This window comes from Onychomys torridus, chromosome 8 (assembly GCF_903995425.1).
Source record: "Onychomys torridus chromosome 8, mOncTor1.1, whole genome shotgun sequence".
Lineage (NCBI taxonomy): Eukaryota > Metazoa > Chordata > Mammalia > Rodentia > Cricetidae > Onychomys > Onychomys torridus.
The window spans coordinates 25,120,036-25,133,885 of NC_050450.1; the positions used below are offsets into that span (position 1 = coordinate 25,120,036).

At 44.1% G+C, this 13,850-nt stretch overlaps 1 protein-coding gene across 13 annotated transcripts in view; it reads right to left on the reverse strand.

Moving 5' to 3' along the window:
- Tenm2 (teneurin transmembrane protein 2) overlaps positions 1-13,850 on the reverse strand; it is a 1,224,381-nt gene that overhangs the window by 286,324 nt on the left and 924,207 nt on the right. For all 13 annotated transcript variants that reach the window (XM_036195999.1, XM_036196007.1, XM_036196006.1 and 10 more), the window contains one exon: positions 9,925-10,159. In XM_036195999.1, the coding sequence (XP_036051892.1) occupies positions 9,925-10,159 (235 nt within the window). The remainder of the gene's footprint in view (positions 1-9,924; positions 10,160-13,850) is intronic.

Consider the following 13,850-nt stretch of genomic DNA (forward strand, 5'->3'; position numbering starts at 1 on the left):
TATATTTATGCGTGCACCATTAAAATATAGATGACAGAAACCTTGGGAGGGTGTTTGCTGTTCCCTAATTAGTTACTGTGAGCTAGGAATGCTCCTCTGAGTGATTTAAAAATACCTAACAAGTTCATGGGTGAACCTTTGTGTTTAGCACTGCGATAATTCACAAACAGGACTGAGAGAAGAACTCCAAACTGATTGGTGGGCTTGGAGTCAATGAAGCTCCCTAAGGAGGGTTTCCTAAATACAGCCATACTACGCTAGAGTCCATGGCTCCAGTTGGGCAGGATGGGCCAGCACCTGGTTATGGATTCCGATCCTAAGGATACAAGAGCCCAACTCACAGAGGCAAGTGGAGCTAAGGCTAATAAATCAAAGGAACCCTCAAAAAAAGTTGCAGAGCTCATTTCCCCTGTCTGGGAGACCCACACATCCTTATGTGACTTCAGGGAGTCAAAATTAGAAAAAAGACTGTGATTCCACTACTCTTTCTCTATCTGAGCCAGATAAAACACCCTAGGGGAAGATGTCAGGAAATACCCCAAGGGAGTGACAGTTGATATTAGCTGAGTGGTGACAGAGCTGGAGAGATGGAAATATTTAGGTTTTTTTTTTTCAACTGTGTACTTAACCCAAGAGTCTTCAATATTTACACAGATTTGGGGCAGAGTCTTGCTCTTCCATGGCATGACCACGAGGTAGCCTCCATCCTTAATTGGGTCTGTAGAGGGACAGATTTTTAGAAAAAGTTCTTTGTGCCTGTAGGCTTCGCCCTGGTGACACACAAGCAAGGAGTTCAAGTCTTCAAAGCTTTAATCAACTTAGTACTTTTTAAATTTTACAGAAGGGGCTAAATTTTAAAATGACAGCTACTCCTTGGATATCTCTGCCTTCAAAGTTTGCAAACCATGCCAAAAGTAGGCTAGAGGGGTCTTGAGTAAGATGTAATGCTTGTGCCTTCCTTAATGCACCTTGTAATTTACACGCATGCCACGACACCTTATTTATTTTCTTATTAATGGGTCTGAGTGTGTTTAACACCACAAGCCATAAATTGCAGAACAGTGGATTAGATGAGGTGCTCTTTATTTTTCTGCCTATTGTCAGAAAGAGATGTGGGGCATGGGATGCTCCCCCACCACACTGGCTTTCTCTCTACCCACCCCCTCTTACCCTCTTATCCAGGAACCAGCCCCCTTGCTTCCATTTGATGAAGGTGGGGAGAACAAGAAAGACATAGCCTGGTTTCTCACTGGCAAGCTTGCCTATTGAGCAGCTCTGTTATTGAGATTAATAAGCTGCCAGTTTCCAAGGAAGACTAACAAAACAGCAAAATTAAAGTGCACCGTGACGTGAAATGCTGCTGGTGGCCAGGCGGGATCATGGTGTCAGAAAGGCAAGGTAAAGCTATAAAATAAGGCCGAGCTTGAAAGGCTAACCTAAAGGTCTCATTAATTTCCATGTTGCCTCTGATGAGAATTTAGAGGGGCGTAATGTTTAGCAATATGGAGAATCAAGCCACCTATTGATTTGAAAAGCGCTCCAATGCATTTGCTTTACTCGGAATGAATTCTGCTTTTAAGCCTTACTTGAAAACGTTAGGGGGAAAAGGAGGGAAAAAAAAGCAAACAGGTTACCCTGGTTTAATATTCTCAAGATCAAGCTTGTCAGTGACGCTGTCAGAAAATTAATTCTTTGCTAGAAAAATCCATCTGAAAACGAGTTTGGAATAGTCTTTGGACTCAGCATGGTAGGGATGCTTCAACAGTCTTTCTGCTTCTCTGTGAAAAACCTTATTTACTAAAAAGGCTTGCATCCCAGTTCCTAGATTGTACAACTAACAAAACATCCAAATTAGGCCAGGATAACTTTGTCTTGAAGACAAGAAAAGTACGTGATTTTTCTGGCCCTAGAGTTAGACTCCTTGGATGTTGCTTAGCAAGCTCAGTGTATGCAGCTCTCTATCAGAGCCCTTACCCTGGCTACCTGCTAAAAGGATAAAAGCGATGCTCCCAGGCTGACCAAGTGAACAGCCTTGGTACCTGTAGCCCTGTGGCTGCTTCCTACGCATGTGGAATTAAAAACACTAAACATTGTGAGGCTAGCACACCGAGCATAAAGCCCTCCTCGGAACCGGGCTTTCCTTCAGCTGATGTTGCTGCCACCAACACGCAGGGAGGTTCAAGTTCACCATGCCAAGTTGCCAGTAGTTCCTGTTGTTGACAAAATCATAAGGATATTTTAGGTGGCTTGGTTGAAAGGGAGCCAAGACAAATTACCCTTTAGGAGAGTTTTACTAGAAGAGATGCAATAGCATCAAGCCACAGGCAGCCATTATGAGGCCCCAAAAAGGAGCGACAGCCCCTAAGGTTCCAAAGGACAAAAGGTATTAGTGACTTATCTTAGCGCCAGGAGTCACAAGTACAAGGCCCCAGATAAAAGTAAAGTAGGAATTCAAAGTAGTCTTGGGCCTGGGTACCAGAGGAGGCTAGGCTTGCAGCTGCAATGGAGCCGGGAACTCTATTCCTGGTAAGAGCTGTGAGGCCACAGAATGTGTTGCTTATCAGCTCTTCTGGGAGGTAGAGAAACCTGACACCCTGAGGTGCTGCAAAAAGCACCTTACATTACACCCAGCTTATGACTTTGACAACCACTCAGTCTATATCCAATAATACCCATAGATGTGATGTCACTCACAATGCATCAATTTCACCATCTCCATGGATAAGGTAAATTAATTTCCTCTTTTCTATCAGGATAAGTATAGTTTCCATTCCCCCACCTTATCTAGCTCTAAACATCAGAGTGGTTAAGAATATGGCATTTGGAGTCAGGTGCATTTAAGTTCAAATCTCAGCTTTGCCATTTGCTGTTGGGTGATGGATAACTTAATATCCTGAGTTTCAGATCTCATTAATTCAATTATCATCCATTCATTCAATCTAACAGTATCTCTATGTAACCCAGAATGGCTCCAGACTTGTGACCCTCCTGCACCATTCCCTTCAGTGCTCCCCTAATTTCAATAGGAATAGTGACAGATCCCTTAGGAACAGTTTAAGGGATTAAATGGCACATGTGGAAAGCTAAGTGGAAAGAAAAAAAATCTGAAAAAGAAAAATTGTTATTTAAGACCCATATGATACTGTAGAATAAATTTAACATAATTTCTACAGTTTTTTTTTTTAAAAGAGGGGAAAAAGAACAGTTACCATGAGCTATGAATACACCAGCCTAGGTGGTATTTGTAAATGGACGGTTTTCTGTTACTGAAAGTTCCACGTGGTTGAGCAATAGTATTAATATCTGTACACAAGTCTCTGGATTTCATGAACTTCTGTATTCTGCCACAAAATGTCTTCCTTATTTAGGGAATGATAGTCACGATGCACAGAGCTCCCAAGTCAGAACACTGACTCCTAGCCCTCAGTTGGGCGCATGAGCAAGCACTTATCACTAATTCCCCTGGGAAATCCTCCTTCCACCTACAACATTCACTGGCTCGGTGAGGGTAGGGTGGGGTGGGGGTGGAGGGTGGGAATGGGGCATTAAGCAAAGCCACTGACTGGCTTTCCGCTTAACAATGGCTGTCTCCTCCCAGTTGAACCTGTAGTCCAGGACCACATCTTTTGATCTTATTCTCTTGCTTAAATTGTCCCAGTGGGTTTTCATTTTGCTTTTGCTTTGGGTGAAGATCCAAAGTCTTTTTTTTTTTTTTTTTAAGACAGGGTTTCTCTGTGTAGCTTTTGCGCCTTTCCTGGAACTCACTTGGTAGACCAGGCTGGCCTCGAACTCACAGAGATCCGCCTGGCTCTGCCTCCTGAGTGCTGGGATTAAAGGTGTGCGCCGCCGCCGCCGCCGCCGCCGCCGCCGCCGCCGCCACCGCCGCCGCCACCACCACCACCCGGCACATATTCCTTTCTTAAAGGCCCCAAAGTCTTTATCATAGTCAAAGCCCTGTTCATCATGTCCTTGCCTAGTTTTCTAACCTGTTTTATTTCCCTGACACTGTAGTGCTCCCTGCCAACTCCTCTCTGTGCTCTCTTTCCTTCTCTCTCCCTGTATCCCCATCCCCCATCTCCTGTATGTGTGTGGGGGGGGTCGGGGGAGGCAGAGGATAATCTTCAAGATAGCCTCATCTCTCTACCTTGTTTTGGGACACAGTTTCCTTCATTACTGTGTAAAAAGGGTTAGCTGGCTCATGAGCATCTGGTGATTATCTTGTTTCCACCTCCCATTTTCCCATAGACATGCTGGGATTACAGGTGCTTGTGACTATGTCTGACTTGTTGGTGGATTCTGGGGATCAGTTTGTATGGCTTGCACAGGTAATGCTTTTAACCACTAAGTGAATCTCCCTAGCCCTAGAACTCTCCATAAGCCTTACTGCTAGCCATTTGTCATGGCTCTGACTTCTCTTTATCTCTCATGGCACCTGCTTGCCACTTTCACTATGGGAGAGACATTTGTTTATTCATTTGTTGGTGCTCTGTTCTACCCTGCCTAGCATTTCTGTAAGGGCAAGGATTGCTCTGTGTGTGTGTGTGTGTGTGTGTGTGTGTGTGTGTGTGTGTGTGTGTGTGTGTGAGCTCTCAGTGGCTGACACATAGTAGGCATTCTCATAGACATTTCTAGATTGAATAATGGATGGACATCTTAAAGCAGTTTGCACACTTGTTTATAACTTGGTGATGTGGATGATTAAAATCAGAGTTTCCAGAGTTTCCGAATCTGGGAAGCTTTGCCCTGCTTAGGGATTCTCCTCGGTCACCTGCTACGCAGACAGATTTGGAGAAGCCTGTCTCAGCAAAACACAGAGGGGAAGTTGGATTCTGTCACTGAGATACTGCTACTGTTTTAGACAAGAGAAGCTGACTTCTGACACTTCCCAAGAAGATGCCGAGTAGGAAGATTCTTGACCTTGGCCCTCTCTGCAGAGAAGGAATAGACAGGTGATAGGAGATGGCAGGCAGGAAGCATGTGGGGACTTGATTCTATACTGGAGGAAGATGGAGGGTGGTGATTTATTGGGCAGGCTGCTTGCACTGAGGCCCTCTGTTATGTGCTTAGATTTTGTGGGCTATATAAGGGCTTATGGCATTGGGAGTATGCTCCAGTTGTTAGAATGCTTGCCTATTATAGCTCACATACAAACTGCCTTCAATAGTGGAAATTTACATGCTGTTCTCTAATGGAATTAACATTTACATGGAGCTCTCTTCACATGATTTCAATGTGCTCAGTGCCTCAGCTTGACAGCTTTCCTTACTTTTGTTGCTGTGAGTGTGTGTGTGTGTGTGTGTGTGTGTGTGTGTGTGTGTGTGTGTGTAATCTAGTAGTTAATATTGGGTATCTTCCTCAATCACTCTTTACCTTATTTTTTGAGATAGAGTCCTTCACTGAACCAGGAGTTCATGAATATGGGTAGACCAGTTGGTCATTGAGTTCTAGGGATCTATCTGTCTGTCTCTCTGTTTCTTCAGTGCCAGAATTACAAGCACATGTTGCCAGGCTTGCCTCTTACATGAACTCAAGCCTTTGGGCTTGCATAGTGAACCCTTTCCTGACTGACCCATCTCCCCAGCCCTGGTTCTGTTTCCCATGTCTTATATGTCTATGGCTCCATAATCAGCACTTCCAATTCTATATGTTGTAAGACAAACTCAAAACGTATCAGATGGTTCAAGGAAGACATTACAGACCTCTTTAAGCCTGGTAGGGACATACAATGCTGAGAGGCAAGGACCTGTCCCCACTGGTTTAAAAGAAACACTGGGATTTGGCTGAACATCTCTGGGGATGGCAGGATGCCTGTTCATTACCTCCAAAGTATGGACCTCATTCATCACTCCCAGAAATTGGAACGAATGCGGGGGAAGTCATGAAGCTGTTGGTAAATTTCCATTCCATGTTCTCAATTAGTGACTACCTACCTCACAATGAGCCTCCAGAACATCTTACCTTTAATGGTTAGGACATGATTAACTGAGTCTTATTTAGTATTAAAGAGGTGTGGTGATCCTTGTGTGGCATCACATCCCTTCAAAGAACTCTCACACCTGCTATCATTCCCCCACAGATAAGAAGATGATGTTTCCTAAATCTCACTGCTTTAGCATTTGATTGAATAAGTTTGTTTTGTCCCCATTCATTAACGACAATATAAAAAATGGTGGTCATGGGAACAAATAATACACAATTGGGCTTGGATTTTCTCTATTTTTCTGCTTGGTAGAATGTTGGAGCCCATTTTTAGGCTTCCTTGTGGCTTTACCCAGTAGGTCTGCACAAGGAGGATGATTGGACCACAGGCCTGAATACAGGATGCTCTGCACTTGGCTGTGCTGGGGGGAGGTCTTTCACTTCACCCCTCGGCAGGCATTCCTTTAAATACCCTAGGGCAGAAACAGTCAGGACCCAATGGATAAGGATCCAGGCCCTCTCGAGGCTATCCTGTATTTTCTATCTGTTTCTCTCCTCTCTCTTTCTAACTAGTATTTCCTGCTGCTCCGACTCAAGAGTACTCTGGGGAAATGTGGGGGTAGGGAATAGCCCCCGACAGTAGACCCTTACATATCTCTCAAAATGCAGATCCAGTGGCTTTGAAGCTGTGAAAGTTTTTGTGACAATCACTGTGACTTTCATACTTCCCATTACTATGTGTAGTGTACTTTCTGTTTGTCTACCCTCCTTTGGGTTGTGTGAGGCCTTAGAGAGGAGTGTGCCCAATTTACTTATGACTCCCTCAGCAGCTAGCATTGTTCTTTGGAATCAGAACCTATCTGATAACAAGAGAGAAAATTAACATTGTTTTAAAAAAGAGTAATAGGTTTGTTTCTTCTTAAAATTTCCTTTTTCTTCTGCTTTCCTTTTTTATTGTTTAATTTTGTTGTGTGTATATGTATGTGTGTGCATGAAGTTGTGAGTGGAGGCCAGACATTAACTGCTATCCACCTTAGCTTTTGAGATGTAGGATTCATTGTCAACGAGGCTGGCTGGTCAATGAGCTTCAAAGTCTTTCTGCCTCCTCCCATAACCCACCCACAGTGCTGGGGTTGTAGATAGGTGCTACTGTGCCTGGCTTTTTACATGAACACCGGGGATTCAAACTCAGGCTTGTGCAGTAGCACTGTACCAGCTGAGCCATCTCCCAGCCCTTGTTTATTTGTTTCAGTGCTAAAGATGGAACTCAGAGCCCTGCATGTATAAGGTTAGTCTTCAATCACTTAGCTACACTCCCCTGCCAGAACGTCATAGGTTCTTGAAGAGCTGTGGATTAATGCTAAAGTCGTCATGTGCAAGTCCACTGTACATTCAAGTTCTTGGTGCTCAGATATGTGAAGGCTGACTTTGGGTTGATTTCCAGGAGTCTTCCAGTCCCAGGCCTGGGATTCTCAGTCTCTAATCCTTTCATCTTGAACATACCGAGCAAAGAACATCCAGGCGCCGCTCTCCCTTGTCTTTTCTCTCAGATAGACTTCAAGGTTTTGGAGATCCTGTCTATGTGCTGAGTTTGCCTTTTCCAAGCACATCACTGAAGACTCCAAGCCCTTGGAGAAATGCTACTTGTGCAAACACTCTGCAGAAGCACTCTAGAGGGCAGGTGCCCAGAGCTTACCTTAAGACAGTGGTGAGTGACCCATGGCTTCTATGGGTCCTTTAGACCATGTGCTCAGCAAGGGGACATTTTCTTTTTCTTTTTCTTTTCTTTTCTTTTCTTTTCTTTCTTTTCTTTTCTTTTCTTTTCTTTTCTTTCTTTCTTTTCTTTCTTTCTTTTTTCTTTCTTTCTTTCTTTCTTTCTTTCTTTCTTTCTTTCTTTCTTTTCTTTTTGTTTTTTTGAGACAGGGTTTCTCTGTATAGCTTTGCACCTTTCCTTGAACTCGCTTTGGAGACCAGGCTGGCCTCGAACTCACAAAGACCCACCTGCCTCTGTCTCCTGAGTCCTGGGATTAAAGGCATGCGTCACCACCGCCTGTCCGACATTTTCTTATAATTGGTTCTTGACAACAAGTCTCCTGGGAAACTAACAGACTTCATCAACAGCTAGGGGACATATTTGTATGTATCCTTTTAAATTTTTTATATTATTATTTTATGTGTATGGCTGTTTTATGTGCAGGTATATCTGTGTACCACATACATGCCTTTATATACGTTCTTATGACCAAGGGGAGACTACTTTCAAGCAACAGACTGATGGATCTGGCCCTGGAAGTTGGACAATCTAGTGCAAAAGAAACAGGTTTATGGCCGTTCACTCAGACAGACATCTCCCTCCCTTACTGTGTGGGGACCATGAGGGCTCTACGCAGGTTCCCTCATAATTTATCGTCTCTGTGAAATCACAGACCTACTGCAGAAATGTTCCTTTACATCTAGACTCTGCATCTTTGAAGAAGAAATAGCAATCATCCTTTTAGACCTTGTTGGATCACTTTCTGACTCCACTGAGGTAATGCTTGAATGTATTAATGCACATAGGAAATATATATTAGTGTACACCTGAAATGCGCAACAGAAGCTTCATACCAATGGCAACCAGGCAGTCACACACTTCCTCCTTTTCTCTTTTATTTATTTCTACCCAGAAACTGTTTTTCATATATAATCATTTACTAACATAAAGAGGCTGATAACAAACTCTAGAGTGGTTTGTAAACACAAGGAGGAAAAACAAAATCTCATCGAGCTTGGTTGACCAGTAGCTGCTGCTGGCTATTAGGATTATTGCATTAGTACAGATGTTAATCGTCCTCTATTCTGTATAATCCATAGATATAATTTTTACTGCCTTGACAACTTTTACGCTTTAGAGATTAGGGTTGAAGACATAGATGAAAACAACATGTTAATTGTCCAAAGGACAAAATTAAAATTTAGTGTGAGTACAGTAGCAAGGATGTTCCATCTACTGACGCTCAAGATCTTACTTTTCAAACTTTAAAGATGAGCAACCACTCCGAATGTCACAGCTTTCTAAATTGCTTCCAGATGTGTGTAGAAAACCCACTGGCCATTACCAGAAATGCTGCCGATTGTTTCTCGTCCTCAAACCTAAGTTATTAAAGTTTAAATCTGACTGGAGAGGGTCCATACCAATGCGTGCCTCTGCGGCTTCTTCAGATAAGTAAACAACTGGAAGACACAAACCAAGGAGGTGTGTGGGGATGGAACCCCAGGGCTCTGCAGTAGCAGACCAGTCTACTCACGGCCTCCACTGTCAATTGTCTTGTCTACCACACTGTGTCTCCAGGATTGTCTGTAAGCCTACCGAGGAATGCACAGTTCTTAGAAGACCAGAAGTGAACGTGGAGAAAGAACCGAAGCACAGAAAACCCAAACAGAGCCACGCCTGGGGATAGTTTCCAGATTCTTTCCGCCCAACCCAAGCATCTTCCCGTTTTGCTGTTTGTTTTTTTCCCCCCAACCCTGTTTGCCTCAGAGCCATCAAGCTGTTAGTGTGTACAGGAGGGAGTAAAGTGGGCCAGCAGGTTGGATGAAATATAAATTAAAATTAGACTTCTGTCAGTCTGGAATCGGGGATTGTTTTCAAGGTCTCCCCAAACACTTAATTTCAAATGAGTCTTCATTTATTTCTTCAAGAAAGGCCAAATGCATAATTTATCAGCAGCATTCAGTCAATATACCCTTATAAGCACGTTTCCCATGAGCCTTTGAGTAAAAATATGTTATGCTAATTCTATTAGTTGGGTACACAAGAGCTGTCTAAGAAAGTAAACAAGCATTAAAAGGAGACACATGTGAACAAAGAAATACTGATCAACCCACTGTCCAGGGTCAAATTACCAAGGGATCAAGAGGCGTTAAACTTGTCTCCTTATACTTGGCAATGTCTCTCAAAGCATAACTCAGAGCCACCCAGAGCCACGTGATTCAGGTGGCTTAGAGTGGGGGACAGGCACTTACCGAGTCTCCAGCGGCACGTTACTGTTTAGCACCCAGCTGTCCTGAAGCTGAACGGACTCTGGTGTGGTGGCCAGGTCATTGGGTGCTGGAGCTGGTGCGTGGATTTGGCTCCGCCGATTGGTCAGTGAGTTCCTGTTGAGGGAGTTGGCAGAGGAGTGGTGATGGGACAATGTGTGATTATGAGGGGGTGGCAAAGGGGGCCTCAGAGTTGACTGGCTGTGGTGGTTCGGCGGGCCTGGAAGAGAAGGAGGAGAAAGAGCCCTTAGTCCCTGCAGATTCCAGTTTGCAGCCCAAGTCCCCATGTCCACAGTGACTGCAAACCACAAACTTGAGGTTACAGGACGGACTGCATAGAACACCCCAGTGTTATTAGTCACAAGCAAACACTGTGCTTTAATTTGTATTTATTGATCTGCATTGATATCATTTGCTTAGAGAGCAAGGAGGGTCGAGGCTAGACAAGCCAACTAGATAAGGGATGGATACTGGAATTATCGGAGAATTTCAATGGAAGGGACAATGTACTCAAGGCTGATTCTGGCTGTGACAAGTTTTTATCCCATTTCCTGGTAAAACGCAAAGGCCTAGGTTCTCCCAAACAAACAAGAAACAAACGCAGCTGTTCTTGTAGGAGTAGAAGATGCAATAATGGTTACAAGAGGCTGTACAGGTGGGAGACAGAGAGAATTTGGCCATCGGCACAGTTACAAAGGAAGACCAAGCTCTGGGGGTCTGCTGCACAGTAGAGTAATTATAGTCAACAATAAAGTATATTTCCCACTACAGGATGGTCTCTTGAATGCTTCATCCCAGAGAAGTGCTGTTTCAGGTGGCAGGTATGCTAACTACCTGGATTTGAGCATCACACAGTGTACTGAAACATCACATTATATCCCATAAATCTGCACAATTATAGTGTGTCAATCAAACACCGTTACTGGGCCAGGGAGTTGGCTCAGTGGGTGTAGTGCTTGCTGTGTAAGCATAAGGCTCTAGATCTGGATTCCCAGAACACTTGTAAAGGCAGACACAATAGTGCCCATCTACATCATAGCCCTTCTATGGTGAGATGGGAGGCAGGGAGGAGAGAATTCCCAGAAACTCACAGGGCAGCTAGCCTAGCATAGATAGTGGTAAACATCCAAAGACACTCTTCTCTCTCTCTCTCTCTCTCTCTCTCTCTCTTTCTTCTCTCTCTCTCTCTCTCTCTCTCTCTCTCACACACACACACACACACACACACACACACACACACGGGGGGGGGGAGAGAGAGGGGGGGGAGAGAGAGAACAAGGCCTTGTATTTAAACTGTGGTCCGACTAGGTAAGAAAGTAAAGCATTCCAGTTGTGGACAGGATTGAACTGGAGTGGGTAGGTAGGAAGTGCTCTTCAGAGGCTCCAGGTCAGTGCAACCATGGCTTAAGGCAAACATGTCTCTTAGCTGGGTAGGGGACACTGAAGATCTGTACTTTTGTATGAAGTTTCCTGGGTCTTTTAAGAAGTTAACCACTCAAAATAAACAAATACATGAATAGGTATGAAAACATATACGTGCTTGTATATACTTTTTAAAAAATGAGAGTCTGCCAGCTCTGACTACTAGGTTGAGAGCTGCTTCCACTAAGAGCTGAATCCTGAGGACAGAGTCCTCAAAGGGTTAAGGGAGATACTTTGAAATCACAATCCTGGCTCCAAATCACATCCCGTCTTTCAAATACTGACATCCTCTATCCCTGCAGGGAAAATGCTCACATGAGAGCACGCTGCCTCTGCAAAGGTCCGTGGGTAAACGTCTCTACTCAGGATAGCCCTGCCCATAGCACCCGGTTCTCCACCAGCACAATGCAGTATTTTAAACGCAAGGAAAGCGAAAGCAGTTTACTATGCGACGTAAGCCTATAATTTCCTTTGAATAGACGCCGAAACATGACTTTTAATTTGTGTCCTTTGAGGAAGTCTATTTTTTTGAAGCCTCCAGTCAGTGTTGGCAGCTCACCAGGTGACTGCTGAGCCTTGTCATTTTGGCCCCTGCCAACTTTGAAAATCCCCAGCCCCTGCCGTCCTGGCTCTAAGAAGTTGGCTCAAGTCATTTAAACAAGCAATTTGACACAAATTTCAACTACTTGTCTCCTTATGTGGCCAGGCTACATCTCCAAAAGGTGTAATCTACATTCTGGGGTTCCTATGAAGCATTCCAAGGGAAAGACAACATGTCAAAAAGAGACTAGGTTTGGAATCATTGTCACCAGCGAAAACAGAAAGAAGAGAGGAACACTGTTCCTTGAAGTTAGTATCTCTCAGTTGCAATTACTCGGGGAATTTTTTTCCTAATGTTCAGAAAAAAAAAAGACAACTAAATCTAAAACCCAGTGGGAAATGCCAAGGTACGGTTGTATAGATTTTAAATCGTGTCCTCCAAATGAACCTGTAATTCATGTTTTACATTAGGCAGTGGTGACACTTTAAATACATCTTTGGTGGAGTTTCATAGCTGTAGCAGGCTATTACATATGCTGGTATTGTTGTCTGACTAGTAATGTATTATTACATAGTTATTTAGCATTTGTCTGTCTCCTATTAGTGGGGAGAGGTGGGAAAGGGGCAAAATGATGTAATAATGATCTCTCAGAGGCCCTCTCCAAGCCCCTCACACAGGGTTAATGAATTCTCATGCCTTTCTCTCCCCCTCTCTCAACTCCCACCCAAGTGGTGTCATTATTCCCCATTAGTTAGGCAATTAAGAGACTTGCCTGGGGAAGATGAGGTGAGTCAGTGTACAAGTGAGAATCCACACTCCCTGCTCCCAGCCCTAACTTTCTATCTTCCTCTGCCCCTGGCTCCCACCCCCCAGCACGCTGGACCACACACTCTCTCCAAGTACAAAGAGGCCAAGTGAGGAATTTCATTCCCTGAATGAGTTCCCAGACCTTCCTGCTTCCTGTCTGCTCACCCCAGCAAAGCTTCTCTTGCCCATTCCAGCTGTGTGGCCTCCGCTTCCTTGGCCATTTGTGTTGGGAGTGGGCGGAATTCCTGCGGTTGTGTGTATGTACGTGTGTGTAAGGTCTCCAGGGGCTGATGCCTCGGGCTAGTAAAGAATGAGTTTGGCTGCTATGTGGTTGGTGTGTTTCAAATACACTCGGCAATGAGCATCCACATTAATTGGAAGAGAGGTCAAGAGTCTCTATCCAGTTCACCTGAAAAGAAGGCTTAGAACTTTGTTGAAAAAAAAAAAAAAAAAAACCAGAAATAAGAGTAGGCAAAGCTGAAAGAACACCCAGTTCTTCATCCACTCTACCCTCCTATGAAGCAATCTGATGTTTCACTGCAAACAGATCATGGACAACAATGAAAACAGAACTCACCTGGCACCTCACTAAAGAGAAAGTTCTTGTTAATGATGCTCACTTCCACAATGATGACTGTAGTTGCTCACTGTATCATCTATCCAGTGGCCAGATTTCCAGCAAGGTGCACAAGATTGAAAAATGTGATACTACACAGAGTGGTTATGCTCCCACCAGGGAACAGAGAGGGAGGAGAGAATGGGTGGGGTGGGCATGAAGTTTGAGGGTAAGAGAGAACAATCTAAAGAATTAGATCCAAGGATTGTTTGAGCCTGCTGCTTTCTAGTTGTAGAAATTGGAGCATGCTACTACTACCATTTAATCCTCAGCTTTACTCATGTGCTGAAGGGTGGAAAACAGCCATGATGACCCACTGTGGATGTGAGAAAAGATGAGAGCATTGAACATGCTACTCCCATGGCCTGCCAATCTGCAAACTCATGTGTAGAGAACATTGGTTCTTACAGGGTTGAAAGACGATGGATAAGACAAATTGTAGCTCATAAGGAGCATGGATCTGAGCATTTAAAGCTAACCAGGCATCAGCTATGCTGGTCAATGATCCCAGGTCAGTATCCTTCA